The sequence below is a fragment of the Dromaius novaehollandiae genome, chromosome 15, assembly GCF_036370855.1.
Source record: "Dromaius novaehollandiae isolate bDroNov1 chromosome 15, bDroNov1.hap1, whole genome shotgun sequence".
In the NCBI taxonomy this organism is placed as follows: Eukaryota; Metazoa; Chordata; class Aves; order Casuariiformes; family Dromaiidae; genus Dromaius; species Dromaius novaehollandiae.
Genome location: NC_088112.1, coordinates 17,502,516 through 17,521,905, shown reverse-complemented (window position 1 = coordinate 17,521,905; position 19,390 = coordinate 17,502,516). Strand labels below are relative to the sequence as shown.

At 45.4% G+C, this 19,390-nt stretch overlaps 1 protein-coding gene across 1 annotated transcript in view; it reads right to left on the bottom strand.

Moving 5' to 3' along the window:
• ADAMTS2 (ADAM metallopeptidase with thrombospondin type 1 motif 2) overlaps window positions 1–19,390 on the bottom strand; it is a 182,683-nt gene that overhangs the window by 60,566 nt on the left and 102,727 nt on the right. Inside the window, exon 4 of the mRNA XM_064521062.1 lies at window positions 849–1,051. Within this exon, the coding sequence (XP_064377132.1) occupies window positions 849–1,051 (203 nt within the window). The remainder of the gene's footprint in view (window positions 1–848; window positions 1,052–19,390) is intronic.

Sequence of the window (19,390 nt, the reverse complement as noted above, 5' to 3'; positions counted from 1 at the left end):
AGAACAAAACATATTTCAATTCTGATCTATAACAGAGATGATTCTTCAAAACTTGATTTTTTCCCCCCCCAAATAGAGTCCTTGCTTATTGACAGGGGTACTAAAGGGCTGCCTATGGCCATGTCTACTGTGCTGACATTTAGAAAGAAAAAATGGTTCTTTCAAATATAATATTCTCTAGTGTCTGTCTGCTTTCATCGCTACTACAGTATATAGTCTGTTGTGCAGATAGTGGTTCTGAAGACTAAATATTTAATTAAGGAAACCAAAAGATGTCAGCCACGGAGTAAATACTAGATCAGTTTAAGAAAGTTCAGTGATATACTGCATAACATTTTACTATGGTGTGAACAAAGAGTAGTTGGGTGGCCTGGGACCTAAAGGGATTGTCGAGGAATCAAAGAATTTAACTGAGTAGTTCTAAAAATGTATAAGCCAATTTAAATTTCTAGTATGACATTATTTGAACACAGTTCTCCAAACCATGTTTTCCTGAGGGAACTTAGTTTAAGGGAATATATATCTAAAGTATAATGACTTCCAAGGACCCTAGGCCCTTACCCTGTGCTCCCATCCATCAAAACACATAAGCAGAGCTTTTTTATCATTGCAGAAGACAGCATAGTTTCAGGGGCAAAATCCAGGCCACTTCTGGAAAAGCCAAAAGGGGAGAAGGAAGAGAAGAAAAAGGGGCCAAGGAAAAAACTGGTGGTGGGACTCTTAAAATGTTTAAAGTGTGTTTTGATGGATGGGGGTATCTAGGATGTCTTATTCAAACAGCTAAGCCAAACCACATTCATTCTGGTCTCACCATTCCCCCACAGGGCAGTTACCAGGGTTGTACTCACAATATTCATCAGGGTCAGCAGGTACTTCTGAACGTGCTCCTTCCCGTGGAACTGAACAACGGAGTCGTCAACGCCCAGCAGAACTTCGATGTTGTAATCATCATCGGTGGCGTGCCGGCGAGAGCGTCGCCCGGAGCTACGTACCCGGTCTTCGATGAGGCTCAACACGCCGTCGAGACGATCCAAATTAGTGAGGTTCGCCTCTGAAATCAAACAGACAAAGGAGTTACCAACCAGCAGAGGCTCAGAGTCAGCTCTCAGCAAAGTTGGTGTAAAGCCGAAGTAGCAGCATTTATGTTCTGAACGTTATGTAACAGCCCAAGTTTCACTTAATGTCAATTAACAATAACATTTCGGCGCAATCTCGCCCAAAAGATTTTTACTTTGAAAAGTAAAAGCAATAGTTTCTACAAGTAATATTGTGTAATAAATACAAGGCCAAGAGTAATTTAAGTCGTACCCATGTCTGATGAGAACAATGCAGCTGTTTGCAGGAAAACACTTAGAAATGCTTGTAAGAGAAAGAGACTGTTCAGGGGCCTCGTGCCGCCGTGGATGTCCTCAATTTCAGAACCACAGTTAAAGACAGACACCACACTTCAAAACACGATCTCCCTGCCTCCAGAATCATATTTCAAAGCAAGTGCAGTTGCTGATATAACCTTTTCATATTCAGACAGGTAGTAATAAACCAGTCCTACCCCTTCGACACCTTAACTCCTTTCCCAGATACACTCAAGCGAATGAAGAGCAGTGACATGAATCTTTTTTATCTTTACCACTCAGGAACACATTTTAGATAAAAAAATGAATGCAGTTGTAGCTACATGCAAGTATTTCTTTTAGCAGCTTTTCATCCTTCATTCCAAATTTGTCATGTCACATTGCATTACTGTATGTCAAAGAACATCAGGCACAACAGTAGCCAGCTTTATTATTAACTGTTTCTTATAGTGCCCCCATATAAAAATCATGTTCTCTGACAGAATGGGATACACTTGATGTGGCGCCTGCATACTAAAAATTAATGTGAAAATATGGACCCTTGACATTTCACCCTGCAGAATAGCAATGATTACCATTAATATCATTATTATCATTTGCATTACAATAGCCCCTAGGAGGCCCAGCAAGACTCTCTTGATTCCAGTGAACGGCAGAAAAAGATTTGCTCAGAGAGGCTAAGCACAGCAGGGAGAGAACCGTGGATTTATTAAGGGCTTCTAGTGCTTAGTTCAGAAAAAACATAATAGGAAGCAAAGGGAGGAAGTGAGAGCTGTCACCTTCAAAGCAGATATAAGAAACAGCCCTTGGAAACGCTACAAAAGAAAGTGGATTCTCCATCTTCATTTATTCAAGTTTTCACATCAGAAGGGGCTGCTTTGGAGGAGGTGAACAAGTCGCCAGGTTATTGGGCTCATCACAAGCATAACTGTGCTCTCGCCTTAGGACCCTGCCTCGGGGGCCCTGGTAGCACCCCTGGGCAGGGCGCAAGGGGCACAGAGCTTCCCCAGAGCTGCCTGTCGCAGCGGCAGCCCCGTCCGGCCTCCAGCTGGCTGGCGGAGAGGCGCACGCTGCCTCCCGTCTCCCACCTCCACTACCGGCCTTCTCCCTCGCTTTGGACCGTGTCTTGCATGGGCCTGAGCGGGAGAGATGCTTGTCTCTGTGCCTCCTACAAGAGACCTGCACTCAAAGGACAGCCACGGAAAGACAGATTTGCCTGGATGGCCTTTTACCATGTCTTCCCCAAGCTTGAAGGACACGAGACCCCCGTGCTGAACTGAAAGGTCTCCCCTCTCTCACCCCATGGAGTCCCCCAAGCCAGCACCCAGCCCAAAACCATACCCATGTGGGGGTGTTACATCCCCACAGAGCCACGAGGGCCTTTTCCAGGAAGGAGAGTGTTTGACACAGCCAAAGAAGCCAACGACCACGTTCCCATCGCCAGCCTCAAGGTTCCCAGCAGCTTCTCCCAAGGCCGTTGGAAGTTTTTAAAACGAGCCTGGGCAGAATGCATGATTCAGCATGAAAATTTGCTCTTCACACAGAGCCCAGCTGTCACTTGCAGGTTGGCCGTGGAGGGGGGAGCAGCCAAGCCTTGCAGCGACGGGGAGAGCTCTTCATCAGGGCTCAACGCCTGTCAAGCAGCCAGCTGCAGCCCTGTCTCGTGGTTTGTTCCACCGGGAAAGCTTCAGAGTTAATCCTTGCTAGCGCCCAGAAGTAATTACTTAGCTATCACAGGGGTCTCCGGAGGATCGCTATAGGATCATGGGGCAATCATACATTCATGATCTGTAAGGCAAATCACAGTTACTGTAAAATTTGACAATAAATCTTATAAGCTCTCTAGAAAGTGAGATAGGCTGGCGGGGCTGCAGGTCGTGTCCTCTCTCTGCTGCTTACAAGAACTACAGTGATAAGCAGCACGGCCAAAGCTATCAGACGTGCTACTGCAAAGCAGCGGTGGTTGGCAGGTGGGGCGAGAGACGGCCTCTGGGCGCGAGCCCCGCGGTGCGACTGCAGATGAGGACCAGCCTCCGCCGCCGCGCTGTCATCTTGGGGGATGGCTGGCTGTTAAGGTATCCGGAGCTTTTGTGCTTTCATTTCTTTCCCTTCTTATGTGTCAAAGTTAAACTAACTCGTAGCGTGGGATCTTCATTCCTGCTGTGAGTAAATCAGCCGGAGGCACAACGCAGTCCTACCATCCAGTGAAAACTGCCTGTCCTCCCTCTTTGCTCCTCATTTCAGCACTGTGACCCTCTACCCTTACGGTCCCACAGACTCCTGAGGTTCCCTGGGAGCCCTCTCACTACCAGCGGGTGCCACCCAACTATCTTAAATTTTGCTTGATGGCATAAAACTCCCCACACCCCCATTTTTCGCTGCCCCTCGGGTGTCAGCCTGGTAGCACTGGCACTGCCAAGGAACCAGCCCCGCGTGCTCCCCATCAGGGAGCGAGCCGCGCCGGCTCCAGCTGCCACTGGAATCATCCCAAGACCAGCAGCCCAGCTCAAAATATTTCTGACAGTAGCTGCAAGACTTTTGATTCACATCCCAGCTTCCCACTAACTGTCTTTTCCTGGGGGCCTCTCTTGTGACAGCGAGGGATGGCTCCACACACAGTCTGACCACACAGCGCACACATTCCTCCTCTGGCACTTCTCTGCCTCTCGCTCTCTCGCATGACAAATGGTTGTATTCATTTGCCCATACCACGTTATGTCAATGTTGTATTTGCTTATAAATGACAGTTATGTGCAAATCAAATTAATACCCACACCTTACTATAGAAGCAAAACACAATTCCATCTATGGTAAAGCAGAAATCTGTCAGGTTTGGGCTTCTGCCCTACCCACCCATTAACCTTAGATTTGACATCTCAGCTCTCCTCAGTTACATCAGTTGACTCTGTTGTTGTAGCGTTATATTCTTAATATGCCAGAAAAGACAAGGGAATAACTCAAAGAACTAAATAAGACACCAAACTCCCCTTTCACATTTTCCACATGCTGTCTTCCTTCTAATCACCCCAGCACTTTGTACAATAACCTTCCAAAAGTCATCTCAGGCTGCACTGTATTTTACTAAATCATCCCAAGACCTCTCCATCAGATGTTCATTTTCAGCAACTTTTGCCAAATCAGTGCATCAGCTGCTAATTATTGGTGTCAACTTTGTTCTTCATCTCCCAAGAGGAGACACTTGGCATTTGCAGAGACTAACAATAGCCAGTTTCAAAATCTTCTTGTTCCTAGTAGAAAAAGTTCACATTTGTGAAAATTAAACCCTGAGAGACAGAGTTTTATTTTTCTCTTGAGCTGACTATCCAGAATAAATCAAAGGACAGCAGCACTGCAACAGCTCACCCACAAATCCCTCACACAACTCTGCCTTTTCTTTCAAGCTAGCTAAAAATATCATTGATGTTTCAGTGATTTTCTCCTAATGCGGCAAATCATCTTCCAGGTCAATAGAAAAAGTGACCAAGTTGTTGACAGAAGGCAAAGCTGGGCTTGTGGCTAAAGCACAAAACCGGCAGCCAGGCAAGCTGGGTTTTCTGCCTGCCTCTGACACAGACTTTCCCTGCGATGCTGGAAGATGCAGGCGAAGGCCGCGTCCCGGGCAGCAGGCTGCCAAGGGAGAAGTGAGTGCACAACCCAGCTTGATGCTGCAGCCTGGATTTTTTTGGGTGTCCTCCATTTTTGCTTGCAGGTAATGCAGGCAAGTGATCCCAGCTGCTCTCAGGCAGCAAAATCCTTGTCGTTTGCTGACTCAAGAACCAGACGATGTTCCCAACTGTGACAGCCCCGTGATTCATTACTGTGTGTAGAGCACATCGAGATCTAAACAGAAAAGGTCTTTGTACTGTGCAGGTGCAAATTGTTTCCACCACTATACATCACACGAGCTCCCTCTGCTCCGTTCCCTTCCAGGCAACGTGCAGGATGCCAGTCCACAGCCGTGTCTGCTTGCTCTCACACTGAAACTGTTCCAGCTGCGAATCCGTGCAGGGCTTCAAAGTCGTCATCCAGCGTGTATCAACCACAGCAGCAAAGTCTTAACGCTGGACCCCCCAGCATACCCCACTTGGCTGATACAGGAATTTTCCACCTGTGACAGTTCAGGATCTCTGACAACACCTTGTTTTCTGGGAAATTTTGCCTTGCTCATTAATCTTTGATACCATGTGCTTTACACAAACCTAATTACGGCACATCTTCTGATTCTGCCTTACCCATTCTGGCAGTCAAAGCTCAAACAGATGCTGTGAGTTACTGAAGCGTGAACACGCTGCCTGCCATGAAAACTCTGCCTCTCTCTGCGTTTTCTGTCACTCCCGTTAGGACACCCTCCAAAACTGCAGACGTGGGTTGTGATCTTGTTTTTCTTCTTGATGACCGCTTTCCACGAAGCTCAGGGAAATAGGGCTGCACCTGCAACTCTTAAGAGTCTCTTGTGAAGCTACTGCACTTTAAAAATAACATCCACTTTAGGGTTTGCCAATCTCACAGAAGCAATAGTGTCCCAATAGCGCAACTTCTCATTTCTCACTTTCTCTTCCCGGTAGGGGGAAAGGTATTTGGGCGAAAGCGCAGAGCAGAGACCAGGGCAGGCAGCTGGGAGGCTCAACTGTGGGATTTGTTCACAGCCTTCATCTGAGGCTTGTCAGCAGAGCGAGCCACTCTAATTTCCTCTTAAATATGAGTGTGCAGCATTCAGACTGGCCAACCAACATTTGCAATGCAGCTTGTTTTCCTTTGCAGACGCTTCATTCGTCACAGCGGGAGCAGGCAGATACCTGAGCTGACTGCAGAAGACCTCCTTGGCGGACTCGCACAGCAGAGCCTTTCCAACTTGCGGCATCACGCCTGACCCCCGCTCCCAGGACACGCTTCCGAAGGAACTCCTGGCTTCCTGCTCCTTCACATGGGCTGCTGCAAACCACAGGCTTTTTTTGTTTTTTTGACTCCTGTGACTCAGACTGAAGGCCAGGGAAGCCCACCTGGAGCCGGGGCTGCTGTGGTGGCACATCTGCGCGTGCAGCCCTGCATGGCGGAGAGGCCACCTCCAGAGCGCCCGGAGGCCAGGACTCGCTGCTGCAACACAGGTGTGATCCCAATCGCACCTGGCCATCCATCACTCAGTGCTGCAAACGCAGGAGAAACGGCCTCGGTGGCAGTGAAGCACGAGCAGGCAGCATGGACTTCGCAGTTTCCCACTGCTCCGGTACACCTGCACCTCTGGAGAAGGACCAACCCCCCTTGACAGCCTGCCAAAGGGCTGCTCTTCTGGGGACAGCACCGGTCATCTGTCTGTCCCGCTCCCTGCTACCTGCGTGCGCCGGTTGTGCCTGTCCTCGGTGATCGACTGACCTCCCGCGCAGCCCCCACTCAGCCTGCTCATGTGCTCTACCAAAGTCCTCATTCGTCTCCCCTGCCGAACTGAAGCCCAAACCATGGAGGTCAGAGACAGCAATTAGCAGTCAGCAAATCTTGCTCTTTATCCCCTGGCATTTTTTTTCTCCCATATTTAACTTCCTCAGTTTTTTTCCTTTATTCCTGCCAGTTGTGTACATTTGTGATGTCTCGTTCATTTGCTAATCAATAGTTTCCCTGATTTTGCTTTTTTTATATATATTTCTACTGATTTTTTACAGTCCTTCGCACCTTCTCCTTTGCTTTCTGCTGTTTTCCAAATGTCCTCTATCCGTCTTTCCTTCTCCCCTTTACATTCCTGCTCAGCCACTTTGGTCTTTCATAATTTATAAACCCCTTTTTCATCCTACAGCCTGCGTTTGGACCCTTACGCTATAGATCATTCATAAGAAAACAGGGTAAATCCAACCAGATGAGCTACAGTGGAAGAGAGCTGCCGTGCGGTGAAAGCAAATTGTCTACACAAGAGAAGCAAATCGCACATGGTACGCTGGTCCCATGGTACGAAGTTATCTCTGTTTAAAAAAGCATCCCCAAGAGGCCACTGCCTCAACCGAAATTTAACTTGAGCTCAGTTTTCACAGGATTCACATGACTTCTGGAATCACAGATTAACACGGTGGTTAAATGATACTGCCTGGTAAACCCTCACCCAAGAGCAATTACCGAATTCTTCCTGGGTGTGTGTTCAAATTCTTTCGCTTCCACTTTTTTGAATAAACCAAAAGCAAGACGGCACTAGTGCAGTCTACAGAGCAAATATGCAACAGGCATCCTCAAAGAGGTTACGAATCCTGACCCAGCCTTTCCTGCAAAGAAGCAGTAATTTCAGTGGAAACTTCGGGGCTGCGCACCTTGCTAATCATACGATCCCACTATGAGCACCCTGCCTCTCAGTGCCATTTCTAGGCAAATCGTGCTCTGACCCAGAGCCTGCTCCAGCTTTTGTCAGGCAGTGGGAAGCTTTTCACGGGTGCCAACGCAAGCTGGACTGGGCGCTTCAGAAAAGGTCTCAAAATCCAGCTGCAAGAAGGCTACCGACTGAAATACGCTAGTCTTGGCATTTGAAATCAGCAGGAGTTCAAAGCATTTAACAATATTGAGAGTATTGGGTATTTGGGCCTGCACAAGGCATTCTTGCAAACTTTTTGGGCAGGACAATTGTCCCATACTTGCCAAACAAATGCATGTTAACCATACCACAGCAGTGTGTTGCGCATAGCTGTACTGTTCACAAAAAGTTGAACACATACGCACCCGAAATCGCCCTTATTCCCATTATAATGATGACTCGGACGCGGCACACCGCTTCCGTCACACCGCGAGCCCGGAATGAAGGCGAGGTTCCCATCCGAGCTGTGAGCATGGGAGCAACCTCAACCCTCTTTCTTTATTGTCACCTATCCCGCAGCACAGTAACGTTAAATTGAGGGACATGCTCACGTGTCTTCCTGAATCACAGTCACAAAGACCAACAAAGCTGAAGGCGACCAAAGTGGCAAAACACAGCAGAAGAACTTTCAGAGGTGAAAACCAAGTCTTTTCCCCAGTTTGCACCAATTAGCCCAGTGACAATGGCCAGCTGGATGCCTGGGCAAGGAGCTGGGCAAGAGGCACTAAGAATAACCACAGCTAGCTGTTGCCAAGGAGATACCTTCTGGCATGTCACAACAAAGAAAAGGTACTACACTGCTGCAAAGTTGAACATTAAATTCAACCCACAGGGCCACGGTCAGACAATAAGCAACACAGGGATGAAAGATAACTGCACTGTTAAAAGAGTAAGTGATAGCAAGGTAATACCTTGGGCTAAAATATTTTGTTGCAAAACCGTGAAATACCTCATGTTACAATTTTAACTTTCGTATGGGAACATAATAGTCAAAAAGGAGAAAGGAAAACCAATTGTAAAAGCAACCAGGCAAACAAACCATGCTGACCTTGCCAAAACGGAGCATTTTGAGACTAAAACATAAAGTTTTTCCAACAGAAAAACACATCCTTCAGAAAAACCGCAAATAAAGGTTTCACAATTTAGCACTAAATACTGAAAGAGCGAGATGCATGCAACTGGGTAATTAAAAGTAAGCTTAAAAAGGGGGAAAAAGCTATTCTGCAGAAAACTAATTTATGGGTCAACCTTTAAGTTTCACTTGGCACTGATTTAACGATGGCATCTGGAAAACGCGTATCTTGCAAATATTTTGGCAAGTCATTGTAAACAGGCCGGTGTTCTCGAGTCTGAGCCTTGCAATACATATATTGCCCGATTCACCACGAAGAAGCTAACGCGTCCCCAACGCAGCGCCATTTCACGTCTCTTTGACCAAGGGGTCAGGATCTGACCCCCCATTTCCCCCACACACCCCGGGCTTCAAGGAAATGCTTGTGGGCTATTTTAAAGTCTGCGGCTGAGCTGCTGGAAGGTGCGATCCATATCCCAAGCATGATGAAATTACAGCAAATTAGCACGCTACACGAGGCGCCTCGCTGACCCCCGGCTTCGCCGGCGACGTGTCTAACAGGGCCATTTGCATTTCTAACAGGAGCAAATGCCAAAGCACCCAACGAGGCTCGAATAACAACAGGTTACAGGGAAGCGCCGGGTGTCTTGCTATAAGCCACCTATTCTGCAAGAAGGGGAAATTAAGTTTAATTAAAGTTTAACAAACACTAAAAAACACACAGGTAAACAATTCTCAAATTCCTACTGCTAGAGGAAGCAGCTGGGGAGAGAAGATGAGGAAATAAATACGATAAGCGTACATTAGAAATACCTTTGAAAAATAACAAGCCTGAAGCCACTACGTATCTCTTCAATGCCTTTTAGCCATCGCCACAGAAGAGCAATCTTTCCTTTTGGTAATGTTTGAAAGTAGAATTATAATACCATTTTTTAAAGGGAGGTCTTCTGTGAGCTATAAGGTCCCACAAAGTTGTAAACGATCCAATTAAATGTTTTCAATGTCAATTATAATGAACACAGTATAAATCTCATCAGTGTAAATAATGTGTCACCCAGATGACAATGCAAACAGCTCCGGTTCTTCCACACAATCGTAGTGAGCTTTTAATTAGGCAGTGTAAACAGTCTGCTCTGTTCACTTTTTAAAGCAAGGCGTAGGAGGAAAGTTTCCCAAATGCTAGGGTGAAAAACATGTGCAATCTGAACTTCCTCAGTTCAGCTTCTTGCAAATCTCAGCACATGATACCAGAAATCAGCAGGCAGAAAAAAAGTTTAACTTGAATTTAGCAAGCAGGGAGCATCATCCAGGCAGTCTGAGCAATGCCAGTGTGACGCCTTGGCTACTTACACGGGTAGGATTTGAATCGGGGCAATAACGAATTGTAATTCACCTATGTTTTGAAAACACCCCTCTTGCTAAATCTGCTTGGCCTGTCTTTAGCAGCAAAAGCAGCTGCACTTGATTAGAGACCGTCAGAAAGACAATTTCTCAAACTGCAGTCTGAATCTGTCCAGTGCTAAATAAATAAAAGGCGAACGGCTAAATACTGTTTTTTCCTACCACAGCGCGGGCGTGTGCAACCTCGGTCCCAAAGACAACGCTTGAGAAATGATGCTTTCAAAAGGCAGCGCTTAAATGAGCATGTGCCAGCAGTCAAGAGAGAGAAGGCAGGCAGGAAAGGAGGAAGGAAAGGTGGATGGATGAATAATACAAATGCAAAATGAATAATGCAAACGCAACAGAGGAAGGTGAAGGTGCATCACAGCCAGGTTGCTGCTGCAGTCCCCCACCGCATGCAGTTGCAGACCAAGGTTTGCTCCCACCTTATGCTTCCCAACCCCTGAGAGCTACAGGCTGTGAAAACCCGTGAGCGTCAGGAGCTGCGGCCGTGAGCTTCGAGGTTCGCAAGGCAATCCATCTCCCCAATGCACCCGGGCAGGCCTTTCGTGTTCCTTTTTCAAGATAAATTTAGCGTTAATATCTCTGGGCTTTAGAGGGATTAGAGCCAGGTCAACATTTAGTTGTTTAGTTTTCTGGCGGTTCCAAGATAGTTTTAATTCCTTCTGGGTCAAAAGGGCTTGGACATTGAAAATTTTAAAAAATGAAGAAAAAAATAAAGATTCCATTGATCTGAAATCAAGTTTTACTCTTTCGACACAAAACAAAGCACTTCAAGTCTCATTTCAGAGACTTGTTTAAAAATATAAGACATCTCAAGGGAAAAAAGGGAAATGGTTTGTTTCAAACCCACAGCCATGAAATTTTTCAACATTTTCAGGCTTTTTCCTTCTTTATCTGTGTGAAGTTTAGTGAAAATTCAGTATCTTGTATCACCAATAAAAAAAACATTTCACTCAACTCAACTCCAAGGAAAAAAAGGGTTTCTATGGGCCTCTTCCCACCGTCCATGCCCCTTCTTCCAGAGGGACAACCACCATTTCGGAGCCTCTGGATATTCGTGGGGTTATTTATGCATTATTGATAAGCAAGTTGTCCTCAGTGCTGTCTGGCCTGTCCTTCAGATTGGATTGCAGCCTAATCAAACTGAGGTCATTTGTCTATTAGACGAGATGTAGCTGGGAGGACGTGACACTCTTTGGCAGGCTGTAGAGAACTCTCCTATAGGGATAAAGTCAGACCCGTAGCATCTCAAAATAAAAGGCCTTCAAGAATTATGCAAAGCGGAATTTATCTCATGCACTTTAAAGACAATATCATCTTTCTCTGTCAGTATAAATAAGGCTTAAAGTGGTCAGAAATCATATTTGTGTTCACTTTGCAGAGCATTATAAAAATGCTTTAGCATTAAATGACAAGTCTGCTGTTAATCTGGAAAGTGATACCAGGCCTTGGAAAGTGAATGCACAATGTCTATCCAGTAAGAGGGGCTGGGAAGAGTCTTTCCTTTAAATATATATTTATATAATAATAGCTAAAATGGAAGAATTTTGTATTTTAAAGGAGGTATAATGTCGGTTGCAGGGTTGGGGGACAAATCGCTAGTAAACATCTTAATTAGAACTTCTGTTAATAGGTTTTTAATGGGAGACGAGCATGTTGGCAAACTATCAGAAACAACAGCAAACTGAGATATTCAATTTAAAAAAATTAATTACATTCCCTTAAATGGTACTAACTACAAAGGCTAGACAGGTCAATAGCTATTAGAGGAACAGTGGAAGCTATTAAGGATAAAAACAGTTATTCAAATAGTTGCTGCCTCCTGAACTGTAACAGTATATAAAGACTGCTTAGCCTCTAACCTGCTACTTTTGCATAGTGAATGGGAAATGTCAAAGCCAATACTGAAGAAACTATTCAAATTCCTTAAAAAGGCAGTTTCTAGAGTAATCAAGAAGGTAACTGAGAGCTGTGCTGATATAAGTAGCAAAGACAACCATTAATTAATACCTTCTGTCTAACAATGCAGTAAAAACAGGGTCACTCAAGATCTTGTGTTTCTGCAACGAGTTACAGCTTGTATCCAAATATTTGGTTCTGATTAGCTGAATTCTGTCATTTGTTTCTAGCTCATTAAAGACTTGCCAACCAAGCTGCTGTTAGTTTACTTGACTCTAAAAAAGTCTGTGATCGATTAAACAATGAACATAGGAACAAACGGGGGGAAAAAAAGTTTCCAAAAGTCTGCAGCTTTAAAAACTTATTTTATGCTTAATTTTAGGAACCAAAAGGTAAAATGCTATTTACAAGTATATTCTTCTGCTTTCTTCTTCTAAAAATCTAAATGTTTAGATAAAAATACTGATCAAACATGGAAAATATTTATTATTAACACATACTGTGCTACAGAAGTAGTAATAAGGTCCTCTGAACTGAAGTATCTGCAGTCAGAAAAAGCAGCCCTGTATCCTCTTTGAGTTCTTGTTGAGCAAGGAAGCATTACCATCCCAGCTGTTCAAGAGAGAAATTCTTTATATTTTCACATTCCCCCAAAAAGAAGAGAATTGTATGCAGCTAAACAACAAATTACACTCTAACCGAACTTACTTGAAATAAGTGGTGATGTCTGGTAGCACCGGGGAAGCAAGGTTTGGAGGTCTAGGTTGTTTCTTTTGGTAGACCAGCTGCAAAGGGGACCCATTGGGTGTCAGTCTCCCAACAGGTTATTGCTCTCTAAGAGCATAGCTTCCTACACATCTCTTCAGCAACACTTGTATCACATATACCATCTCCTTCAATCCACATACAGTATTTGTTCATGCAGATTTGAAACTGTAAATCAGTGCTGAAAATTAACATTTTTGAAAATCAGACAAAGCTGCCTTTCCTTGGCTGACACCAGTTCTATTATATTATGCAACAAGAAAAAGATATGAAAGGACCAAGCGAATAAAGACTCCGCTTGGCTTTGGGGCCCTGGAAGCCCCCACAATCCCAATCATCTATTTTGGACTAGTAGCTTCTGCATGGTCTTCTGCAGCATGGGAGCTGGACATGTATTCATTGAAGCTGACACTAATCAATACCCATCACTTTTTCACTGGTTTCAACTTTATTAGAAAAATGATATCAACAGCTGCTCCTGTCCCATTGAGCTTCAAAAGAAAGCAAGGGGTCACTCATATTTAGGTGCTCTCATTATCTGGTTCTCCAGCTTATTTTCATCTGAGCTATAGGCTGTCTTCAGTGGAAAGTTTTACATTTGACCTTTCCAATACTTCTTTCAGAACTAGACAATTTGAATTTATTACTTTTTCACTCTTTCCAATCTATCTCTGGCTAATCTTCTCTAAAATTTCCAAAACATTCACAAAGGTTTCTTACATTCTGGTTTCAATCCAAGATGCCACAGTCTGAAATACTGCAGTGCAGCCAGGCAACTCTTGTGTTTTGCTGAGTACCTGGTTCACCAAAAAACATCCAGTTTTGATTGCTTTGAAATGACTTTCAAATTCAGCCTCAGGGTTTTTGGGGGAAAAAAGAAAAAAGAAATATTGGAGCAGGACTCTTGTTTCATCTCAGCGAACACATATTCCACAAAATGGAAGTGCCCAGCAGGAGGGAACACAGGGGTCTGGATCAGACAACAGCACCTGAGAGGAGGACATGCAACCATGCACGAACCTGAGGGTATTTATCTTCGAACGCTAGAAGCCAGCTCTGGCTTGCAAAGTTGCAAATGTGGCAGTTAGTCCATGCATTAATTCTTGCAAGTATAATTCCCATTAAAGGGGCTAGTTCACAGAGACAGCCGAAGGACAGAGTGGAAAGGAGGGCTGTATCTTACCAAAGGATTTGTATCTGTGGGTTTGACAAAGTCACACAGAATAAAGGAGACCTCCAGCCCTCCAGATTAGGTGTTAGCCTTTTACAGAGGCCATCCAGCTTTAAGTTATTACTGCTTCTTGACCCATAAAGGCCAACTGAATGGCGGAACATTATCCAGATCTTTAGCAACGTTTCTCAGCCTTGTTAAAAATCAGGAAATACTAATTCTGAGCACCCAGCTGGACTGTAAAAAAAAGAAAAACCCGAAATGATGGGAAAAAATCATAGTGTGAAAAGAATGGAAGCAAAGCACTCGGCAAAAGGAAAAACCTTTTAAAGGTGAAACCATAAAGCAGGACTGTCAAGCTGCAGTATGAAATCAGTGCAGCAACCATTACACATCGCATGAGCTTCAGTTACCAGGGCTCCAGACAGTGCCTGAGATTCAAATAAATGCTGCCCTTTTTTCTGCCACCAAAAATGAAAACTTGAGCTGAATGTAGGGTCGCCCAGCTTCAGACCTTCCTCCCTGCAACAACAGAATATGCTAACAGAGGCATCAAGTGAAGAAACCAAACCGCTGAAGAACAGCTAGGTTTATATATTTGTGGGGCTAAATATTTTCAGACAATTCCACTAAAAAGATCTTTAAAAGACTCATCTGGAAAGCCAAGCAAAGCTCTGAGAAACAAGAGACAACGTCGATATTTGCATCATCTAAAGTAGGAGGAAAGTCAGTGAAGAACAAAATGTCTGAAGCAGTAGCCTGCCAGGATTATTTCTTAACATCAGAAATCATTCCTCAGGTCCGTTTGAAGTCTCACAACAGAGAAACGAAGGCAACTCATTGAACTTCCTTGTGAAAAGATTTTTTAAAATCCTATAGAGTACAGCATGTAGTCTTGCAGATATGTCCTGAATTCACCCAGGCAGATGAAATGCCTCTTGCCGAAACCCTCTGATTCCATTAGTCGGGGCAAAGAGAGGGTAAAAATGTAATTTCTCGTCCAGCTGGATAAGCAGCTCCTCCCTCTTGCTTCCCGGTCTTCCAAGGCTGCATCTCGCTTGATCCAGATATTACCTAGAACTGTCTTGATAAAGCCAAAAACATTCCCAGAAGCCTGTGAGAAAAATCCTGCCCCAGGGATATGTATCAGCAGCTTGACTTCAATTCCGCCAGGTTTCTACCTTTTCCTCGTGACTCAGAATAACCTCCCGAAACCAACAGCCTTCCCCCAAGAGGAGTCGCGGCAAAAGCCAAACAGAGCGTAGATAACTACAGGCTCAAGCCAAAACGCACATTCAGGACGCTTCATCCTTGACAGTTTGCTGTGTGTGTGCGAGGAGCAGGGCGGCTTGTTTGGGTTTGGGGAGAGGAGCTGCTCTGGTTTTGGCAGGTTCGCTCAGGATGTGACGATGCTTCCAGGGGACTTGGGGAAGAAATGTTCAATGTGCCTCCGAGCACTGATCCCGGACAGAACGACAAGGGAAGGGGCAAAACAGAGACGTGTACGGGGTCTGTGAATACATATTTGGGAGGAAAAGTGTACTAAGAGTGCCTGTCGTCCCCCCCGCAGGACTCTCTCAGGCTCACCGGCACAGGCGGATGCCCGTGCCCGTGTCCCTGTGGTGCCATTTCTAGACCATGGCTGCTTTGAGGAAGGGGCACCGCTGGGACCTCCCTACCCCTTCCTCCTGCACAGCAGCACCAACTCACGGCTTGCTGAGCTTCCCCAAACCTACCGCTCCCCGACGAGGTGGTCTCAACGGGACAAGGTGCCTGATGCGAGGCGCTGGACCCCAGCTGGTGTCCTCCCCTTCCCTGCTCCCCCCTCGGCACGTTGGCAGATGAGGGCAAGGCGCTAGCAGGAGCCGGGCAGAAACGGAGTTTGCACGAGCACGACAGCGGCTGAGGCAGGGCTCGAGCCCCCCAGGGCACGCACGGGGGTCCCGCTGGCCAGTCTCTGCACTGTGATAAATTACTTAAAACCCTTTCCAAACTGGTTTAGACTGGCAATTCTGCGGGGCAGGGACTGTGCCACTCCGTGCTGCTGCAGTGTTTATTATAAGCTGGGTGTTATACATAACCTTCATGGAAGCAGTCGGTAGCAACATGCAAATTTCCCCGGAGCCAACTGCTCTCTCAAACTTGCCTAAGTCTCTGCATCCTAACGTGAGGTTAGCAAAGACGCCTAATTATGGACGTAGCACAGAACCAGACGGGATGAATTAGGCACCTGATTGCGTGTCTAATTTATGTACAACTGCGGCAATTACAGATGCAAATTAAATAACTGTGCAGAAAATGTGCTTTATTAGCCATAACTAAACTCCAGTAAAACTCACTAGCTCACTCACATGTCTTCACTGAACGCGCATCTCCACAATGTCAACTAGAAACGTGAGAACCCACCAGGATTTTCTATTTCTTCATCTGAAAAAAACAAGATATATGCTCTCAGAGCACATGTCCTTCGCACGCTGTCTTTCCTCCACAATAACACGAGCAGGAGCTCTAATTGGCAATTTTAGAGCAACACATTGTTTTCCAGACAGTAGCTCTACACAGCTTTTAAAGTCCTTATTTAGCTTTTAAAGTCCTTATTTATACTCAGTCTTTCCTGCCTGACATGGCTGAGAAAAGTCTCATCTAATAAAACCACATGCTAAATGTAACACTACTTCAGAAGAAAGCCACTCTCACTAACAGGCAGGTTGGGATTTTAAAAAGTTTGTGCTCAAAGCAGAGGCACGCTGCACTTAACTTCATAGCCCTTCTGCGATTTGGATAGCTGGGGGCCTCTTAGCATCACGTCAGCTGGGTCCGGGCTGCGAAAAGGCACTCGGGATCTTCTACTGCTGGAACCACTCAAATCATCTGTCACTCAGAGTTAGCATGGAGCGCTGCCATGTCTACGGAGCCAGCGCTAACCCATCAATTTATTTAAAAGCAATAAAATAAATTGCTCCCATTAAATCAAGGTTAATCCTGCTGCATAGTTCTTGCACAGTTCCCGGCTACGCGTGACTGAAACTGCTCCAAATGCGTGTTGCAGGAACACCTGGCTGCACAGTTTACACATACAACGGGGAGCCTCTACCGCCCATTGATTCATCCGGCGTTTGGCAAGGGGCAGGGGTGGTGGTGGTGTCTTCCTGACTGCCCGCGTTGCATAAAAGGGAGTTAAAACGCTCCAGCTCTGGCCTGGGGTGACCCTTGGGCTCTCAACACGGAAATCCAGGCAAGTTCCCCTATAGCGACCCATACACAGAGCGTAGCCACCCGCACAAGCAGTGCCCAGAGCAATACAGGCAGGAGTTCAAACCCCCTCGTGACATTAGCAGCATCATCTCCGTTTCCACATCGCTTCCCCACGGAACGGGTCCTGCAAGCTGCGCACCCCCGGTCGCGCCCTGCACCTCCCCTGCCAGACCGCAGCACGGACACCCAGCTGGGATGCAGGACCCTCCTCCAAAATTTCAGTTTACCACATCACTGGTTTCTCCTTATCTCTCGTGGCACTTATATCCTCAAACAACTCCAGCAAATTACTTAGGCATGACATCCCTTGCTTGAATGTCTGCCAGGTAGCCTTAATTAAACGGTGCATTCCCATATACGCTCTGCACAACACCCCGAGGAGAGGCTTTCCAGGATTTCCTCATCTTGTATATTCCCTTGGATCATCTACCATTAAACAGCAATAATGACAAGCAAATGAAAAAGGCCAACAATAATAGATTTGTATCTGCAGAAAGACAGCAACCAGAAAATAAAGATTTTCAAACATTATGGTGATGAATGTCAGCGCAAGATCCAAAGATGTGTTCAAAACAGGTCTTAGCATAGGAAGCATTATCTAAATTACTAGAAGAGAAGAAGGTCCAGAAATACTCATTCTGCCTATGATTTGAGTAATAGTAACATGCACACGGAATCATTTCCAACTTTCATGACAGTTCCAAGACACTCATATCGAAAAAATTATCATTTGACAATTTTTCATGTTGTAGTTTTAAATTCAGATGTTCCAGACATGTTAAAAGCTTAAAAAAAAAAAAAAAAAAAAAAAAAAAGGAAACAATGAACCCTTCCCAAACCGATCCCACTCCTCTTAGATCAATGCTATTTTTATTGTTACTTTGAGCAGGAACAGTCCCACCCTCACCAACTTGTACCCAAACCCGCAAAGAGAGCAAGCGGGGCAGGCAGAGCTCAGGGCACCGTGCCACCGCAGTCCAGGGAACCCCTTCTCCTGGAGGTGCAGCACCTCTCTGGAAATGAGGAGCAGCCCAACGACGGAGCCTGGATGGTGCTCGCCACAACTCCAGCCAGCAGCCACAGCGCGGGTACTGCGATGCAACAGCAGCAGCACGTTAGCCCCAGGAGCCTGCCGCACAGCACAGGACATACGGACAAAGCGGGCAGGGTATTACAAGGCACAAGTTCATTACTTCTGTTGAAAACCAATTTAAAGACATTTAGGATTTTCATTTATCCCATGCCTGATTTTAAAAAGTAACTGAAGACCTACCTTCATTTCTAGTTATATTTTCTTGCTGACCTATTTCTGTTCATAATTAACACTGGGGTTTAGTTTTACTCCAGGATCAATATAGCTATGGAAAAATGTTCGGGGTTGTATTTGGACGGATGCAACAAAATCGTTATCTAAATTCTGAGTGCAGACCCTGTTGTTGCAGATGAGCAAGCAGAAAAGAAACCAACCTGCTTTTGCGATCCACGCCCAGCTTTGCATAGCTCAGCACTCAAAGAAATGTTCCATTTCCAACAGCACAGTGAAACCTGGCAGCAAGTCCACGCAATGCATATGGAAGTCCACAGTGTCATCTCTGCAAAGTCATTTTTCACAAGAGAAGCACACCTATAACTGAACTATGCCATCAAAAAATCCCTTCATTTCAACCTGACCCAGGGAATGTCAAGAAAACTAAAACCCAGCAGGTAACACTCCAGATAGCCCATTAAGGTAATACAGGAGTACCTGGAGAGGAAGAAAATATGCTCTCAATTAAAAACAATGTTTTAATAATGCAAAAAACTATTTACATAATACTTAGGTAAAGCCCTCATTCTTATGCCTGCAGCTGGTGACTGCTTGGCTGAGGACCCTGATGGGGGGCAGCGGGGTAGGATCCTGGGGGAGGAAGGAGAGACAAAGCATGGGAAAGGGGGAGGAGGGGCCTCATATACAAGCTCAAACTTTTGCCCGCTAAATAGACAAACAAATAAAAAAAAATTGAAGGATACTTCTTTACAGAGAGGCGCATATAATAAAGGGGTAGCTACAGTCATTCGCAGTGGTCTGGAGAAAAGGAAACCCTTGTGAGATACAAGACTTTTACCACAGTAAATGCACAGGTACATCCATTTTGGATTTGGACCCC